At 34.3% G+C, this 16,632-nt stretch overlaps 1 protein-coding gene across 2 annotated transcripts; it reads left to right on the forward strand.

Annotated features, from left to right (window-relative positions):
* Nucleotides 1–4,702: 4,702 nt before the first annotated feature.
* LOC11428787 (copper-transporting ATPase PAA2, chloroplastic) lies at nucleotides 4,703–14,704 on the forward strand. 2 transcript variants are annotated; one of them, XM_003603170.4, is made up of 17 exons: nucleotides 4,705–5,474; nucleotides 5,820–5,897; nucleotides 6,281–6,378; nucleotides 6,490–6,543; nucleotides 6,753–6,839; nucleotides 7,594–7,758; nucleotides 8,041–8,151; nucleotides 8,294–8,362; nucleotides 8,980–9,089; nucleotides 9,933–10,038; nucleotides 10,488–10,554; nucleotides 10,793–10,872; nucleotides 11,614–12,065; nucleotides 12,832–13,006; nucleotides 13,753–13,884; nucleotides 14,063–14,213; nucleotides 14,414–14,704. In XM_003603170.4, the coding sequence occupies exons 1-17, from the start codon at nucleotides 4,826–4,828 to the stop codon at nucleotides 14,506–14,508; spliced, it is 2,679 nt and encodes an 892-aa protein (XP_003603218.1). In that variant the 5' UTR covers nucleotides 4,705–4,825; the 3' UTR covers nucleotides 14,509–14,704. The 2 variants fall into 2 exon arrangements, 1 of the variants encoding a protein (XP_003603218.1); XR_003010408.2 differs by lacking the exon at nucleotides 14,414–14,704 and having other exon boundaries at nucleotides 4,703–5,474; nucleotides 13,757–13,884; nucleotides 14,063–14,203.
* Nucleotides 14,705–16,632: the final 1,928 nt, after the last annotated feature.

Below are 16,632 nucleotides of genomic sequence, written 5' to 3' on the forward strand. Positions count from 1 at the left end.
ACCTCTATCCCCTGTGAAGTGACCAGTTCGAATCCATAAGAACAACTCGCAGTTGTCTGTTTGTTTCATCCCCGGTCAAGTGGCTAGTTTGAATCCAAGAACAGCTTGTACCTGTCCAACTTGTTTCTAGTTTCCCGTTACTCTGCTATTCACTATCTTTGTCAATGTCTACCAATCCCGCAATGGATACGACATATTTTGTTAATTCCAATCCCCATGAGGTCTTGCATTCATAATCCAAATGATGCATGGCATGCATATTATTTGAAAATGGGTAGGCGTATTTTTACGTCCAAACACAGTGCAAATGCTAATATTTAAGTATCTTCGTCCTGTCAAGCCAAAGACTCCGTCTCTTGACTCTCCAGACAAAGAAACTTAAATAGGGGCAGCTGTTATACCCTGTTTTTGGACCTAAAAATACTGGGCCCAATTTCATTTCAAACTTTGTCAATTATCAAATTTCAACTGCACAGTTCAAATTGTCTCTGCCTCGCAGTATTTTCAATCACAATTTTACTTATGTTTTCCTTGCATAAAACTTTTCAAAATGTCTTTACTTGTCTTGTAAGTCATTCAAAAGTGTCTCTGGATCGTTACATTGCTTTTTCTACAGTTTATTTCAAAATTTGCAAAAAGTCATACAGAAGGGTATTTTGGTCATTTCCTGCAGTGGGACCCATTTTCATCCTTGTGACTGTCTCCGAGTCTTTTCAGTTTGTTTTTAAACATTTCATCAGTAAGCCTTATCAAATTCATTTCAAACTTGCATCCGAGTCAGCGTCAAGTCAATTTGAGTCTGTTTAGGTCAATTTTAGCCCTAGGGGCATTTTGGTCATTTCACACAAAATTTTGGCATAGCGAGGTTACTTTGAAGTACCTCATTTAGGCCATTGGTTCGTTTTAGTCCGTTTTGTCAATTTTATTTGTGTTTCGCTTTACGTTTGGTCAAATTACCAATTTTATTTTTATTTTTATTGTTTTTATTATTTTTGCATTTTTGGTCCTCGAAGAGGTCCAAAATTGCATTTCAGTCCAGTTTCTTTTCCAATTTTCATTTCAGTCCTTTTTGTCAATTGCAGTTTAGTCCTCAAGTTCTTATTTTTGCAGAAAGGTCCAAAGTTCATTTTTTAAGTCCAAAGCCGTGCCTCTTTCATACAAGTTCAGATGCCACATGTCAGTTTCCTATTGGTTCCAATGCACACATGTCAGCTATAAAAGCATTAAGTCAGATTTCAGAAGCAATGATTACACGCCACATCACAAACACTTTCCAATTTTCTTTCCCATTCTCAAAGATCAAAAACTTAACAATTTTCCAGAATCATCAAGAACATTCAAACCCTAACCGTTTCTGAACCAACTCCAAATCAATCCAAATCAACTCAAATCAACAGAAATCAACACAGAATATTACAAATCAGTACAGAATCAACAAGATTTCTTGCAATTCTCAGAGATTTCGCATCGAATCTTCATCATCGAATTGAGTTTCTTCGCAATCCAAGGTGAGAATTCGCCATTGACGAACTCCAGCACCGATCACGAAGAATTCGAGAGCGTGAAAAGAAGAAGGAAAGAAGCAGAATCTGGACCGGTGAAGAAGAAGAAGAATCACTGATTTATTTTCAGTTTCAAAACCGGAAATCAATAAGCAAAAGCCAAATCCAAGCGTTTCCGAAGAAACTCAACAGAATCTCCATAAAAAAAAACTCAGGTAAAACTCAGAACCTCTTTTCAACAAATGAAATCATAGTTTAAACCTGTAAAAATCACGCAAGCAAACGGATCTAAAAATTTCCAGAATTCAAAGATAAAACCGTAACCGTAAACACAAAACCTAGATCCATAAGGATCTAAGTTTTGAAAGCAAGAACAAACATCAAAGGAGTAATACACAACGAAACGATGTAGATCTTCAAGGATCTAAACGTTTTATTTCAAAAAGATCAAAATCAATTTCAAAGCCGTACGACAAATTTCCAGATCTACATCGTTTCAAACTGAATTTAAAAAAATGACTGCTGGATTCGTGTTTAGGGTTAAAGGACGGATCATTTGATATAGAAATCTTTAAGTTCTGGAAATTTTTCACCGGAAACTGCTTGAACTCGCCGGAGAAGATGAAGTTTCCGGCGGACCTTCAAGGTCTCCGCCGTAGCTTCATCCTCGCCGGCGGCGAGGTTAGAGAGAGAGTTGGGAGATGAGAGAAGAGAGAAGAACTTAGAGAGAGAAAGGAAAGTGGAAAATGATTTAAACCGGTCCCCCTTCACTTTTATAGCCAGTGAACCGGACCGGTCCAGAACCGGTCCATTCCCCTTTGATCCCTGGCCGTTTGATCTAGGGTTCCAGGATCCTGGATCAATCGTGTGGCTCTTGTGCATCCGGACCTTGTAGGATTGGGCTTTGGTTTGGGCTTATTTTTCCTTTACGTTTTTTTGTTTTTTTGCTATTTGCACTGCCTTTCTTGCTATCTGAACCTGCTACTTGCCTACTCTTTTTTATAAATTTCCTAGAAAATCCATGCTTACTTCTTGATATTTTCTTGATGTTTTATGGTATTTTTGCATATTGGAATTGGCAAAATTCTTGTATGATTAATCCATGGCATTTTAATTCTTTCTTGGATTATTTCTTATGATTGTTTTTTGTCAATTTTATCATTGATTTGTGAATATGTGATAAAGGCCATTTGATATGTTAATGTGAGGTGCTCATGCCTACAATCCTATGTTGATTTTGCTGTTTTAGATTGATTCATGAAACCTTGATTGTATGAGCAATGCATGCATATTCTAGAAAATAATAAAATGCTAATTCTATCTCAAAATTGGTATGAAACTAAGCTTGCTTGTTTCTAATGATCATATGATTATAGCTTGAGATAAAAGAAACTATTTCAAACTTGCTATAGCATGAGAATTAGAAGCTACAAATGCCTTAGGTTTCATATCAAAATTTTAGGGTTTATTATCATTTTATTACTATCTTTGTGGCATTTTATGCGTTTTTGCCTCTTGCTACTCTTTATGCTTTATTTCACTAACAAGTTTATTTCCATGTTTCATGCATCTCATTTAGCATTCCCTCCACTTTCTTTAGCTTAGCATTTATTTTTGCAAGTTTTAGTTCATTTAGTGGTGTAATTTGTCATCATTGGTTTGTAGCTTGGCAAAGGGGCCATAGAATGTATTTAGGCAATTTTTGTAATATGGACTATGGACACTATGACGCACCGGCACGCACACACTCACTCTAGATGTATGCATAGGATTGAATGGTTAGATGAATGCTTAGGTTTAGACACTTAGATAAAATCCAACTTTTTTCCAAAAAACATGCAAATAATCTCACTTGAAAATCTTTTTTTTGAAAATAAAATAGGAGTCAAAACTCCTTATTTCCCTTTATTTTCTTAAATAAAATTTTCAATAAATCTTAATCCTCCTTGGACTCTACTTTTGCAAAATGACTAATTCCACCTCACACTTTCTAAATCTTATGCCCTTGAGGCCTCTCATCTCCTTTCTTCAAAATCTCTTTTCAAACTTAAAATCAACCAACAAAAACAAAAACCATTTTTGAGAATGAACTACGAACGGTTTTGATCCCTTAAAAGGGTACGTAGGCAATGAGTCAAAACTCATCCAAGCCGAAATAAAAATCAAATTCTACTTCTTCTCACCCCCCATTCTTGACTAATCACACCTTCCCTTTTTTACAAATAAGCAATAAAACTGAAGCGTAGAAATGAACTTAGGAGAGCGGTTCTTATGGAATACCATAATCGCTCCGGGTGCCTAACACCTTCCCGTAGCGAAAACGACCCCCGAATCTAGAAACTTTTTAAGGGTTTTTCTCCTTTTACCCTTCCCAAGAAAAAAGAGAGACATCAACGGTCGAAAGGTTCAAGCCTAATTTATGACTTGACACCCGAAAATCGCGATAACATGTATTATATTCATAAAGGTTAGTGAATTTCATGAATTTCATTTTCAATGAGTTTCTATTTGTTTATTGTTTGTTTTGGTATGAGATATGTTCAATTTAGGTTAGTGTAAATTAAGTTTACTTATGTTCAATTTAGGTTAATGTAAATTTAGTTTACTTATGTCAATGTAAATTAAGTTTACTTATTATGTTCAATCTAGGTTAATGTAAATTTAGTTTACTTTACCTTCAATCTAGGTTAGTGTAAATTCAGTTTACATGTATATAAGAGGTTAGTGTAAACTCAGTTTACTCAATCGAGGTTAATGTAAATTAAGTTTACTTATGTTCAATCTAGGTTAATGTAAATTCAGTTTACTTATGTTCAATTTAGGTTAATGTAAATTTAGTTTACTTATGTCAATGTAAATTAAGTTTACTTATGTTCAATTTAAGTTAATGTAAATTTAGTTTAGTTATGTTCAATCTAGGTTAATGTAAATTTAGTTTAATCAATCTAGGTTAATGTAAATTAAGTTTACTTATGTTGAGTTAATGTAAATTCAGTTTACTTATTCAATTTAGATTAATGTAAATTAAGTTTACTTATGTTCAATTTAGGGGTATATTAGTCATTCTGAGGTGTAACTTGTTTTTTTTTTTGGGTGTGACTAGCACCAGTCTTATCATAATTTGCAAATTAAGCGGAAAACAAAATGATTTATTTAAAAAGGAATAAAAAAAAACAGAGAAGTCACGTGATAGCACGGTGCTACCACTAGATTACCAGCATCTAACGAACACCACTTCTATCTTCTTCTTAGTCAGAATATCACAACATCATGTAACATGAAAGAATTTTAGTGGTTCACGTTTACAATTACAACCTCCGATAATGGCGTCTAATCTGCTAACTCTTTCTCTCTCCTCTCCACCTAACTTCCGTTTCAATTACGCATTCAATCTCAACCATGACCGCCACTTCATTTCTCTGCTTCCCACTAAACGCCGTCGCAACCGCAACAACCACCGCCGTAAAATTCTCCGGCCACTTTTATCCGTATCAAACACCTTCAGCACCGAAATTCGTTCACCGGAATCAGAATCGGAATCATTTCTTCTTCAAGCTCAAACACAGACCAAAGACTCTCCAGTTCTGCTTGACGTCACCGGAATGATGTGCGGCGGGTGCGTCTCCCGAGTCAAAACCATTCTCTCCTCCGACGATCGAGTTGACTCTGTAGTTGTCAACATGTTGACTGAAACCGCTGCTGTTAAGCTTAAAAAGCTCGAAGAGGAATCTACCAGCGTTGCGGATGGACTTGCTCGGAGATTGACGGGATGCGGGTTTCCGACGAAGAGGAGAGAATCGGGTTTAGGAGTTTCGGAGAATGTGAGGAAGTGGAAGGAGTTGGTGAAGAAGAAAGAGGAACTTCTTGCTAAGAGTCGTAACCGTGTTGCTTTTGCTTGGACTTTGGTTGCACTGTGCTGTGGTTCGCATGCTTCACACATTTTTCATTCTTTAGGAATTCACATTGCTCATGGTAATTTTCAACTTCAAATTTAGGATGTGTTTGGATTGAGTTTTTTGAGCTTATATATTTACTGAAGTAAGAACGTATGAGACAACTTATGACATGTTACTTAAGCTTATTTTCATAAGCCTTGCAGGAGAGCAGAGAGCTTATGAAAACAACTTATATAAAAAATTGTTTGACTTTGTTTTATCTTGTTATAGAAATTGTTTAACGCAAATAAGCGCTTATGCATAAGTGTTTAATTTAGCTGTTTCTCCAAGCATGATCTTACCTGAAACACAAGTAAATACAGCAAGTTCATTTTGTAACGAAATTCAGAGACTTGAACATAACTTGCTTTTCCTTTTGTAGGACCGTTTTGGGAATTTCTTCATAATTCATATGTGAAAGGTGGTTTAGCTTTGGGTGCTCTATTGGGACCAGGAAAAGGTTAGTTTGTTTCTCTCCCTTGTTTAAATATACATCTTTTGAACAACCATGTTTTAAGTATTAACTAATACATTTTTCTTTTCAGTTAAGGGTTTATTAATATCTTGATAGAGAAAATAACATTTATTAATGATTTTTGTTTAATAACCGTTTTAATTACTTCTATACAAATGAAATTTTATATATTAAAAGTTGCTATTTTTGGTTTTTTAGGGTACTAGTTAGCAAACAAACTCTTTAAATTCTTAATGTATTTAAAAATTTGAAGACAATTTTATTTCAGATTGTAGTCTTGCCCATACTGGGATATATTCCTTAATAATTTGAAGTTAATCACAGTGTTACAATTTTTTAACCGCAATAAACTGGCGGAAATGTTGCAGATTTACTCTTTGATGGCCTACTTGCTTTTAAGAAAGGATCGCCAAATATGAACTCTCTCGTGGGATTTGGTTCAATAGCTGCTTTCATCATCAGCTCGGTGAGATTCTATGTGGGATTTGAGTGTTACAATAAGTTACAAGTCAGTGAAATTTCGGTTTTATTTTTTATTTTTTATGTGTTGTTAATTCGAACTTCATCTGTGTTATAGATCTCACTACTTAACCCAGAGCTGGCATGGGATGCGTCATTCTTTGATGAACCGGTGACTTTCTTTACTTTCAAATGTCTCATTATTTTCCATTCGAGAATTTGCTTTTTTAAGTCAAGCAAGAGCAAACTACTACTCAACTTGGCTAGGGATTTTGCCTGTTTAGATATAATAACCATTAACTTCACCATCTTTACTGCCATTTCAAATATTTATGTTGATAACAAGCTCCTCATATAAGGATTTTGTCTTTTAGCATGCAGGTCATGCTTCTTGGTTTCGTGCTTCTAGGACGTTCTCTAGAAGAAAAGGCAAGGATTCAGGCATCTAGTGATATGAATGAACTTCTTGTAAGTAGCAATGCGGTTCATCTCTTTCGTTTGATAATATTTCACGAAATAAGTTTTCAAGAAAATCGTTGCCTTTTATGTATTCTTAGTCCTTCTTAGAACATTTTTTTAAATCTTCTTCCATCTTTTGGCATCCTTATTTTAATCGAAAAGTCTATTTATTGAATATCATAATTGATCTCTTTTCCTAAATGTAAAACTTTTTTTTTTTGTATTTGTGATCTCTGTAAGATTATATTCCTTAAAAAATATCCCTGTGTCGACTTCTATACCTGATCATTTGTGATCTGGAACCAATTTTGTGTTTACAAGAACAAATTGTTGCACATTTCGTAGGCACAGTTTGATAGTACATCATTAGGCTGGTTGATGAGACTTGAGTCTTTGGAAGGCTAACTGCTCAAACAATGTTGGGATAGACTGTTGTTCTAATAAGACATTCCCCTTTGATGATTATACGACCTTTGGAAGCCGCAGCATAAATAAGAGATTGTGATGGTGTTCCATTTAAAAAAAATCAATCTCATTTCAACTTTCATTTCTTCCATTTTCTGATAAATCGTTATTTCTCAGAAAAACTAGTAACCCAAGAACTGGAATATTGGTTAAAGGAAAAAAAAAAGGTTTCTATGAGTATTAAGCATCATATTATGGTTTGAATTTAAAGACTAGCAGTGTTTTTTGCGGTCATATTTTATAAGTTGGTTTAATTATTTTGTCTTACATGAATTTGCTGGGGTGAATGTTTTTCCAGTCGCTAATATCTACTCAGTCAAGACTTGTCATTACATCATCAGAAGGTTCCCCATCTACTGACAGTGTGCTTAGCTCAGACGCAATTTGTGTGGAAGTTCCAACTGATGATATTCGAGTAGGAGATTCGGTGTTGGTGTTGCCTGGAGAAACTATCCCTATAGATGTGAGCCTTTCAGACTGTTGGTGAAACTCTGTTTATGTTAATTTATTTAAAGCTATATGTGTGGTACCTGAAATAAGGTTTAAACTTTAAATGCATCTGAAGTACCTACAGTGGGCTCAATCTTCCACCGGTGACCTATAATATTAGCATTGCCTTAGAAAACAGTAATGCAAACGTTTAACTTTGAACATGAGGCATCCCATCATGATTTAAGATGGAATAAATGATGAATCTTGTTGGTTCACACGGTATTGCTCGCTAACATTATAAACATCTGGACAGGGAAGGGTCATTGCAGGAAGAAGCGTTGTGGACGAATCCATGCTTACAGGAGAATCACTTCCTGTTTTTAAGGAGGAAGGCCTTACAGTTTCAGCAGGAACTATAAACTGGGTATGACTTTGAAATCAATATTGAATTTTATGCTGTCTCACTAAATTTACAGGTGGTGCACATCTGACATTTTGATTTTTGTCCCTTTGACCGGGAAGGCAATCATTAATCTATTTCATTTGCCAACAAATTTCTATTTCAGGATGGTCCCTTAAGGATTGAATCTTCTTCGACTGGCTCCAACACAATGATATCCAAGATTGTACGCATGGTTAGTATCCCATCTTCTGTAATGGCTTAGCAACCAACCGTAAATTAAGAAGGCTGGCAACAAGAGAAATAAGGATGGAACCAAGAAATCAACTTATCCCAAGTTAGTTAGGACTTGTTAGTTAAGAGCAGACCTTTAAAGTTATTAGAGTAGTTAATTAGTTAGGTTGTTATAAATAGAGGCCTGGAGGTAGATGGAGGCATGATGGCCTTTTCGGAAATAGGTTGCCATTTACCACCCTTCCAAACTGCAGCAGTGTGAATACCAATGGCCACTCAACAAATAAGTAACAAAAGGAGGTCCTCGAAATAGAGGTTGGAAGCGCCAATTCAAATACACACTTAGTTGGTCAGTCAGTTTAGGGTGGGAGAGACCAGTCTCCAATTTCCGGGGAAGAAATCATTGTATTTTAATCTTGCTCCCCCTAACTTCGGATACCCCTGGTCCATTGTTAGAGAAGGATGTTCAAATAAATTTCCTAATTTTCATTCTGTTGATCTCTATGTTCTCAACTAACATTTTTCAGGATTGTGATGATTATGTTGATATTTTGAGACATGAAAATCAAACATTTGTAAAGTTTCTACAATATTACAGCATTATCTGGTGAAATATAGGTCGAGGATGCTCAATCGCGTGAAGCACCTGTACAAAGGCTTGCAGATTCAATAGCAGGGCCATTTGTATTTAGCATAATGGCTCTGTCAGCAGCAACATTTGCATTTTGGTAAGCACTTATATTTACATACAAATTGTTTTAGCTGATCTGGTTATGATTTTTTAAAGTTGGTCCCAAATGCTGTTGTTTATTTGATATACCCCTAGCTAATACTAATTTACTATGACATTATTGATGTAATCCAACTTACGTAGCCCCGCCACTTGAAATGACAATTAGCTGTGTCCCATGCCTATGTTAGTGGCCAAGCTTCTTAGATTCTTGCTGGAATTTATGATTATAATTTTCCCAAGTAGAAAAGTAGAAGATTTACTTGGAAGAAAAAGGATGAAATCTGATTATTATTTCTAATTATTGAAGAAGTACAAATAACAGTTACAATTTTGAGGACGATAAATTTTATTAACTATTCGAGAATTATGTAAATAAAATCTGTCTTAAAACCATAAAATTAAGAAACACAGTTTTGTACATATAACAAGGAAATAAAGAAACGGTACAAATTAATGAGTGAAAACCCTGGAAAGAAAATCAGGTAATAATACAATATTTTTCCTCTAGTTGGTCGATGGATATCTTTCATTCCCATCTTACAAATAAGATCTCAAAGTTGTTTTTAGGGAAGACCCTTAGTTAAATACATCTGCCAACTGACATATACAAGAACATTTTCCAGGTTGCTATCAAAGCACTTGGAGGAATTAGGTGTTCATTGACAATATTAATTATTATAGTTGAATTATAAAATATGCTGCAAAACCAAAAAATTAAAATAAGGAAATATGGAAACTGTACAAATCAATGAAAGAAAATCAAGTAATAAAGCAGGCATCATGGATGGTTCATCTTACCTATTAACGTTAACAAACTTATTATTGCATTCGTCTCTAGGTATTTTGCTGGAACACACATATTTCCTGATGTTTTGCTCAATGATATTGCGGGCCCGGAAGGAGATCCTCTGCTTTTGAGTTTAAAACTCTCTGTAGATGTTTTGGTAAGTAATTCTAAACTTGGATCCCCTGACTTGTTTTTTGTGCTTCAAGTTCGTGGTTAATACTACATGGGTGTGTCCTTCCTTTGCCATTTCTTGAGCATGGAGCACTCCTATTTTACTGGATTTCAGCTTCTGTTGTTGTTCAGGACATGCTGGACAAAACCTTGCATACCATTTTTCTTAGAAATCTTGAGCTAATGTAAACAGCTATCAATTTGGACTTTCAAATCGGTAAAATCTCAGATATTGTGATCTATATGAAACTGACTTTACCAGTCGATCACAAAATGCATAAATGAAAGAGGAAAAGAACATTTGGGGTCACAAATGAATGCATGAAAGAAGGTCAAGTTTTTAAGAAAGGAAAGTTCATGCAGGATAAAGCCGGATTTTGGTTTTGTACTTTAGTTTCGAGTTAATTTTTTTACAACTAGTGTTTCCTTTTGTAGGTTGTTTCTTGTCCTTGTGCATTGGGTCTTGCCACACCAACAGCAATCCTAGTTGGCACCTCACTTGGTACTTTATTTATGCCTTCTGCATTTAGTAAATTTAGATGAGTTTTACTTGAACTGTGAATACATACATTAAATGTATCACATCACTCTTATGGCGACAAACCTGCTCATTCCTCAAATATCGAATTATTATATCCAATTTACAGTTTTCCAGATTCCCTTCCTTGAAAAATTGAATGACATTAAGATATTTTCTCATTTCATTTTCCATTTAACTTAACCGTCTTTGCAATGACCAGGGGCAAAAAAGGGACTTCTTATCAGAGGAGGGGATGTACTAGAACGCTTGGCTGGTGTAAATTATATTGCTCTAGACAAGGTAAATTTGACGTTCATGGACTGGTATCTTTTTCTCTCCTCTTCATACAGAATCACAAATATTTACATATATATGTATGTATATGTATGTATGCTGTGTATGTGTCTGTAATAGAATCTGGATACATTGGCACGAATGTCAGTTAATCAAAATCAATCTTACACCTATTTTATGAATTTAGTAGCTTGTATTTCTTAAAGAAAACACTGTTCAAAGTTTGTAGTATATTCATACATATCATAATTAAAAAATATTTACATTAATCTTTGATGATTTATTCCTTCATTAAAATTTTTTCAGACTAAATAAATATATACTTTTCAAATAACAGAAAATATTGTCAGTCTGATCCATGTTTATTTTCCTTTAAAATAAGTTGGAGTTTACGTTCAACATACTAATTACTTATGATTCAGCAATATCATTGAGCCAGAACATTTTTTTTTAAGATTAGGGTTGTGTAGTATGTCAAGATTTGAACCAATGACAATTGATAACATTCAGAATTTGAGAGAAGAAATGTAAGTATGTAAGTCAGTGACTCACTTCTCATGTTTGCCTTATTGATTCAATCTATATGGGATCCTGTAGTATAGTGTAATATATAGCTTATAGGATACATAATAAATGAACACGATTAATTATTTAAAGATAATCCGAATGCTCTTCCAACTTTGAACATTGACCATCATTTATCTCAAAAACGAAAAGGATGAAAATTTTCTAACACCAAACTTTCAGACAGGAACCCTTACCAGGGGAAAACCAGTTGTTTCTGCCATTGGCTCTATTCATTATGGAGAGTCAGAAATTCTTCACATTGCTGCGGCAGTGGAGAAAACTGCATCTCATCCAATAGCAAAGGCTATTATTAATAAAGCTGAGTCATTAGAGTTGGTCCTTCCACCCACAAAAGGACAGATAGTTGAACCAGGTTTTGGAACCTTGGCAGAGATAGATGGGCGTTTGGTTGCGGTGGGGTCTTTAGAATGGGTCCATGAGCGTTTCAATACTAGAATGAACCCATCTGATTTGATGAATCTTGAACGTGCTTTGATGAATCATTCGTCGAGTACATCATCTTCGAAGTATTCGAAAACAGTTGTCTACGTTGGACGTGAAGGAGAAGGCATCATTGGTGCTATTGCCATATCTGACATCGTGCGTGAAGATGCTGAATCTACTGTAATGAGGTGCTTATATTTTTCTTTATGTGCTCCTCAGAATTACAACTCATTTTAGGTAAGTAATACACTGCTTCCTCTTTCTGGCCATATGTGAAATTGGTTCTCTTTTCCAGAAAGAGGAGCAGTGCATTTTTTAGTAGCCTTTACTTCAAGCTCAAATTTAATGATGCACCCTTTTCTTACCCATTTGTTAATCCCTTGTAAATTGCAAGAGAGAAATCTGATAAAAATATTTTGACTATCTTGGAACCACCCAACTGGTTATTGGTTAATGATGTTCAATATATGGTTAATGAGTAACTACTGTTGGAGTTAATAAACTAATAATTATCCCTAAACTGGAATTTTTTTATCAGTGCTTTTTTGTATCTTCCTCTTGTTATATGCGCACGCAGTTTTTTCTGACTGCCCATTCTCCTCGGAGAAAGTTTATAAAGTTTTTTTTTGCTTCGAGCCGAGTTTACCATTCACATCACTATATTCATTTGTAATAAGTATATGTAGATATTTTAGTTGAACTAGGCCACCTAACAAAACCGTTTTACATTTCTCCTTGTGACATGGGCATTGCATTAAATTGTATGTACTTGCTATCATTATTTCCTTTTAAGATTTAGGACTATTTGCTAAAGTTTGACCATTCAAATCTACACTTCGCTCTGGATTTCATACCACGTTTATTTGAAGTACTTGCTAACATCAAGTGTGTTTTGTTGTTTTCTAATGCTTGGTGGGTGCATTTTCCGGCTGACTTTGTTGTCTTTATTGCAAGGCTCAAGAAGAAGGGAATTAAAACGGTCCTCTTATCAGGAGACAGGGAAGAGGCAGTTGCAACAATCGCAGAGACTGTTGGGATTGAAAATGATTTTGTCAAAGCATCCTTGTCTCCGCAGCAGAAATCTGCATTCATTTCATCTCTAAAAGCTGCTGGACATCATGTTGCGATGGTATGATGAAGCTATACCCCCAACGCCTCCACATAAAAAGAAACTATCTTTGTAACTCTCTCTAGCTAAGTAGAGAATCTTGTTATGATAAAAAGGTTCTAATGTAGGGTAGGTTTAGTAGACAGGTTAGAACAAGACAGAGTAGCACATATAAGTTGCATATTAAAAGTAGAACATAAATGTCCATGATATAAAAAAGACAGTACACTTTTTTGTCGGTCTAGACCATTGGTATCTGAAAGTCATATTGGACCCCAACTAATCCAAGTTGTGCCGGGTAGACCCATACAAGGGTGAAAGCTCTCCCAATGCCTATTTTTTCATTCACAAAACTGAACACTTGGCGTCATGGAAACCAAGCTCCTCTTCACTCGGACCAACATGCATTATAAATGTCGTACATTTTGGTTTCACTGATTAAAGTGGAACCAGATAGAGCAAAACAGATTGTCATTCTATCTGTAATATATGCCAATACTACCATAAAGTGATAATGAATCTGGTCTTAAACATTGCTTGCATCTGTTACACTAAATAATTGGATTTCTTTCTATTTTTATTTTTGATGTTATGATGCTTATGGTTGCTCTTCTTTGAATAGCACGACAATGGATCAGCTGCACTTTGAAATGCTTTTGCTATAAGCATAAGCATCACACAGGATTTTTATTAAAGTGCATCTATCAATGAATATTGAATGGAAAATGGTGTTTTACTAAGAAATGTTTTCTCTCTCCTTCTCTAAGGTAGGTGATGGGATAAATGATGCACCCTCTTTGGCTGCAGCTGATGTTGGGATCGCTCTGCAGAATGAAGCTCAAGAGAATGCTGCCTCAGATGCAGCATCCATCATACTTCTGGGCAACAAAATTTCACAGGTATGTCATTATGATGTCTGGGATTCATTAAGTGTCATTAAGTTTCTTTTTCATTCTTTAGTTTATAGTGTGGTACTTCTACATAAACCCTCGTGGTTCTGTTAAGACTGCATACTTGGAACACCAGCCACCATATATGGCTTTCCGTCCTTTTGTTTCCTGACTTTTTAACGGACAGGTTATTGACGCATTGGACCTAGCACAGGCAACGATGGCAAAAGTTTACCAAAATTTGTCCTGGGCAGTAGCATACAATGTTATTGCCATTCCCATTGCTGCTGGAGTGTTACTTCCCCAATTTGACTTTGCTATGACACCTTCACTTTCAGGTGAGCAACCTTGTACCACTAATTTATTTTTATGTTACAGCGGGGCATATAAAGCTCTATTTTCGTACCGTACTTTCAGTTTTTCTTCATATATTTTCTGCACACACCCTACCATATCGTTTTTCGAATATATTTTCTCTGTCAGCGGACAAATGGTTATTTCTTGTTTGTTACCTTTGATATTTATTTAATCATCACAGGAGGACTAATGGCTATGAGCTCCATCTTGGTGGTTAGCAACTCACTGCTTTTAAAGCTTCATGGGTCTCCGACCTCGGGAAAGGGCTCACTCTAGTGACATGTTATCTTGTCTCTAAAGTATAGGATTCAAATTTTCATCTGTATCAATTATTTTTTTACTACGAAAATATCAATAATTATTGTATATCTTCTTCTGTAACTAACAATAAACATTATGGTAGATTGTCAAAAAAACAAATATTATGGTAGATATAATGTAATTCTCTCAGAGGATAAGTTTGAAAAAATAATAGAAATAATAAATTTAATACTACTGTAAATTTTCATTTTTTAGTAAAAAATAAGAAATGATATAACTTTTACAAAATACTATAAGAGATTACTTTTGATCAACAAGGGCAATTTTAATATAACTTTTTCCTTCAAAAATATAACTTTTATCAATTGAGAAATGATTTTGAAACAAAAAACAAAAGAATGGTAATATTTGTATAACCATTCCTTCAAAAAAATATTTGTATAACCATAAAAAATAATGGGTCATTTTAGAAAGAAAAGAAAATTGGGATCGCGTTTATAAAATAATAATGGATCATTGATTTTGTAAAAATATTTTTATTTTCATTTTCTATAATTTGTGTTAGTTTTATTTGTTAATAAAAAGAAGGGTTAATTGTGCTTTACCCCCTGTAATATAGGTCGTTTTTTATTTTCCCCCTGTAAAATAATTTTTTTGATTTACCCCCTATAAATTTTTTTTTTTTTACGAAAAAATTCTGCAAAAAAAAATAAAGTCGTTTTTTTATGATCTATTAGGGGGGTATTCCAAAAAAATAAAAATTTACAGGGGGTATTCCAAAAAAAAAAAAAATTACAGGGGAAAAAATAAAAATAAAAAATTTGAGGGGGAAAAACCAAAAATGAACTATATTACAGGGGGTTAAAGCACCATTAACCCTAAAAAGAAAAGAGACTATGTCCTCGTAACTTAGCTGCATAATACGTGCAAGGTCCGGGGTTCAATCATCGGCCTCAACAAAAAAAAAAAGAGACTATTGGAGTAAACAGTTGCATTGCATTTTATTTTGTACATAGAAGAAATGACAAAGTCATCATAAACTCACACACATAGAGTGGAGGTGTTGAAGTTTGAACCCCAATCAAAAAGTCGGGCTTAACAATTTCGACATTTTACCGATTGAGCTAAAACTAATGGAACGTTGCATTGCATTTTTTAAACAATGAAAATGTCATCTTCATTGTCTCATGAAATGCATAATCTTTAAATATTATTTTTTCCCTTTCGGCAACAGTTAATCGCTTTAAAAGTCCGTGTTCTTCTCGTCAGCAAGTTAAAACAAACACATTTTAATAAATAAAACAAAGTATTTTCACAAAGAAAACAAACCTTCCCAATATCACCTTTTATAGGTGATAAATTTTGAATCCATGAAACAAACAGCTACTAAAAATTTGGATGAGAATGACTAATTTGAACTAATAGATTAACACTTTTGTTTAGCCCCTATGAGTTTAGCTCAGTAGGGACAAATGTATAATATATGTAGGGGTCGTGGTTCGAACCTCGAACATCCCATTTCTCTACATTTAAAATGTGTAAGCTTCAACCACTAGGCTACAAGTCAAAAATAAAATAAAATTAACACTTTGTTTGAGTGTCAAATAGAGAAACAATGAAGAGAAAAATAAGAGAGAAGGGAAATAAAAGAGAAGTTGAGTAGAAACTTTGTAATCTTTGATGAATAGAATAGAGACGAGATAAATATAAAACCTTCTTTTAGATAAATGAAACGAGTAGATTGAAATTAATACCGATGACAAAACCCCTAAAAAAAAGTAATGGTAACAGTTAAATTTATAAAATTATAATCTGAATATAATTTATTATGTTTATTTGGATCATGCTTATTAGTATCGTGGAGAACCAGTCAACGAAGTAAAAAAAAAAAATTAAGTTAAAAATGAAATTTTTTTAAACTTTTGAGAAATTAACTGCACTACTTAACATATTCCTTACAATTTTCACACTCTTAACTTTTGAGTAGTGTTATTTGAACAACTCTTTTAATACAACTTTTGTGACAATCTTGTTATTTTTTCTTCTCATTGGTCAATAACAATGGATAGAGAAAAAGGAAGAGAGAGAATAAAAAGATAATGTGAGTATGAGAGAGAAAGTTGTACAAAAGTGGTTGTA

The sequence above is a fragment of the Medicago truncatula genome, chromosome 3 (assembly GCF_003473485.1).
Source record: "Medicago truncatula cultivar Jemalong A17 chromosome 3, MtrunA17r5.0-ANR, whole genome shotgun sequence".
Taxonomy (NCBI): Eukaryota; Viridiplantae; Streptophyta; class Magnoliopsida; order Fabales; family Fabaceae; genus Medicago; species Medicago truncatula.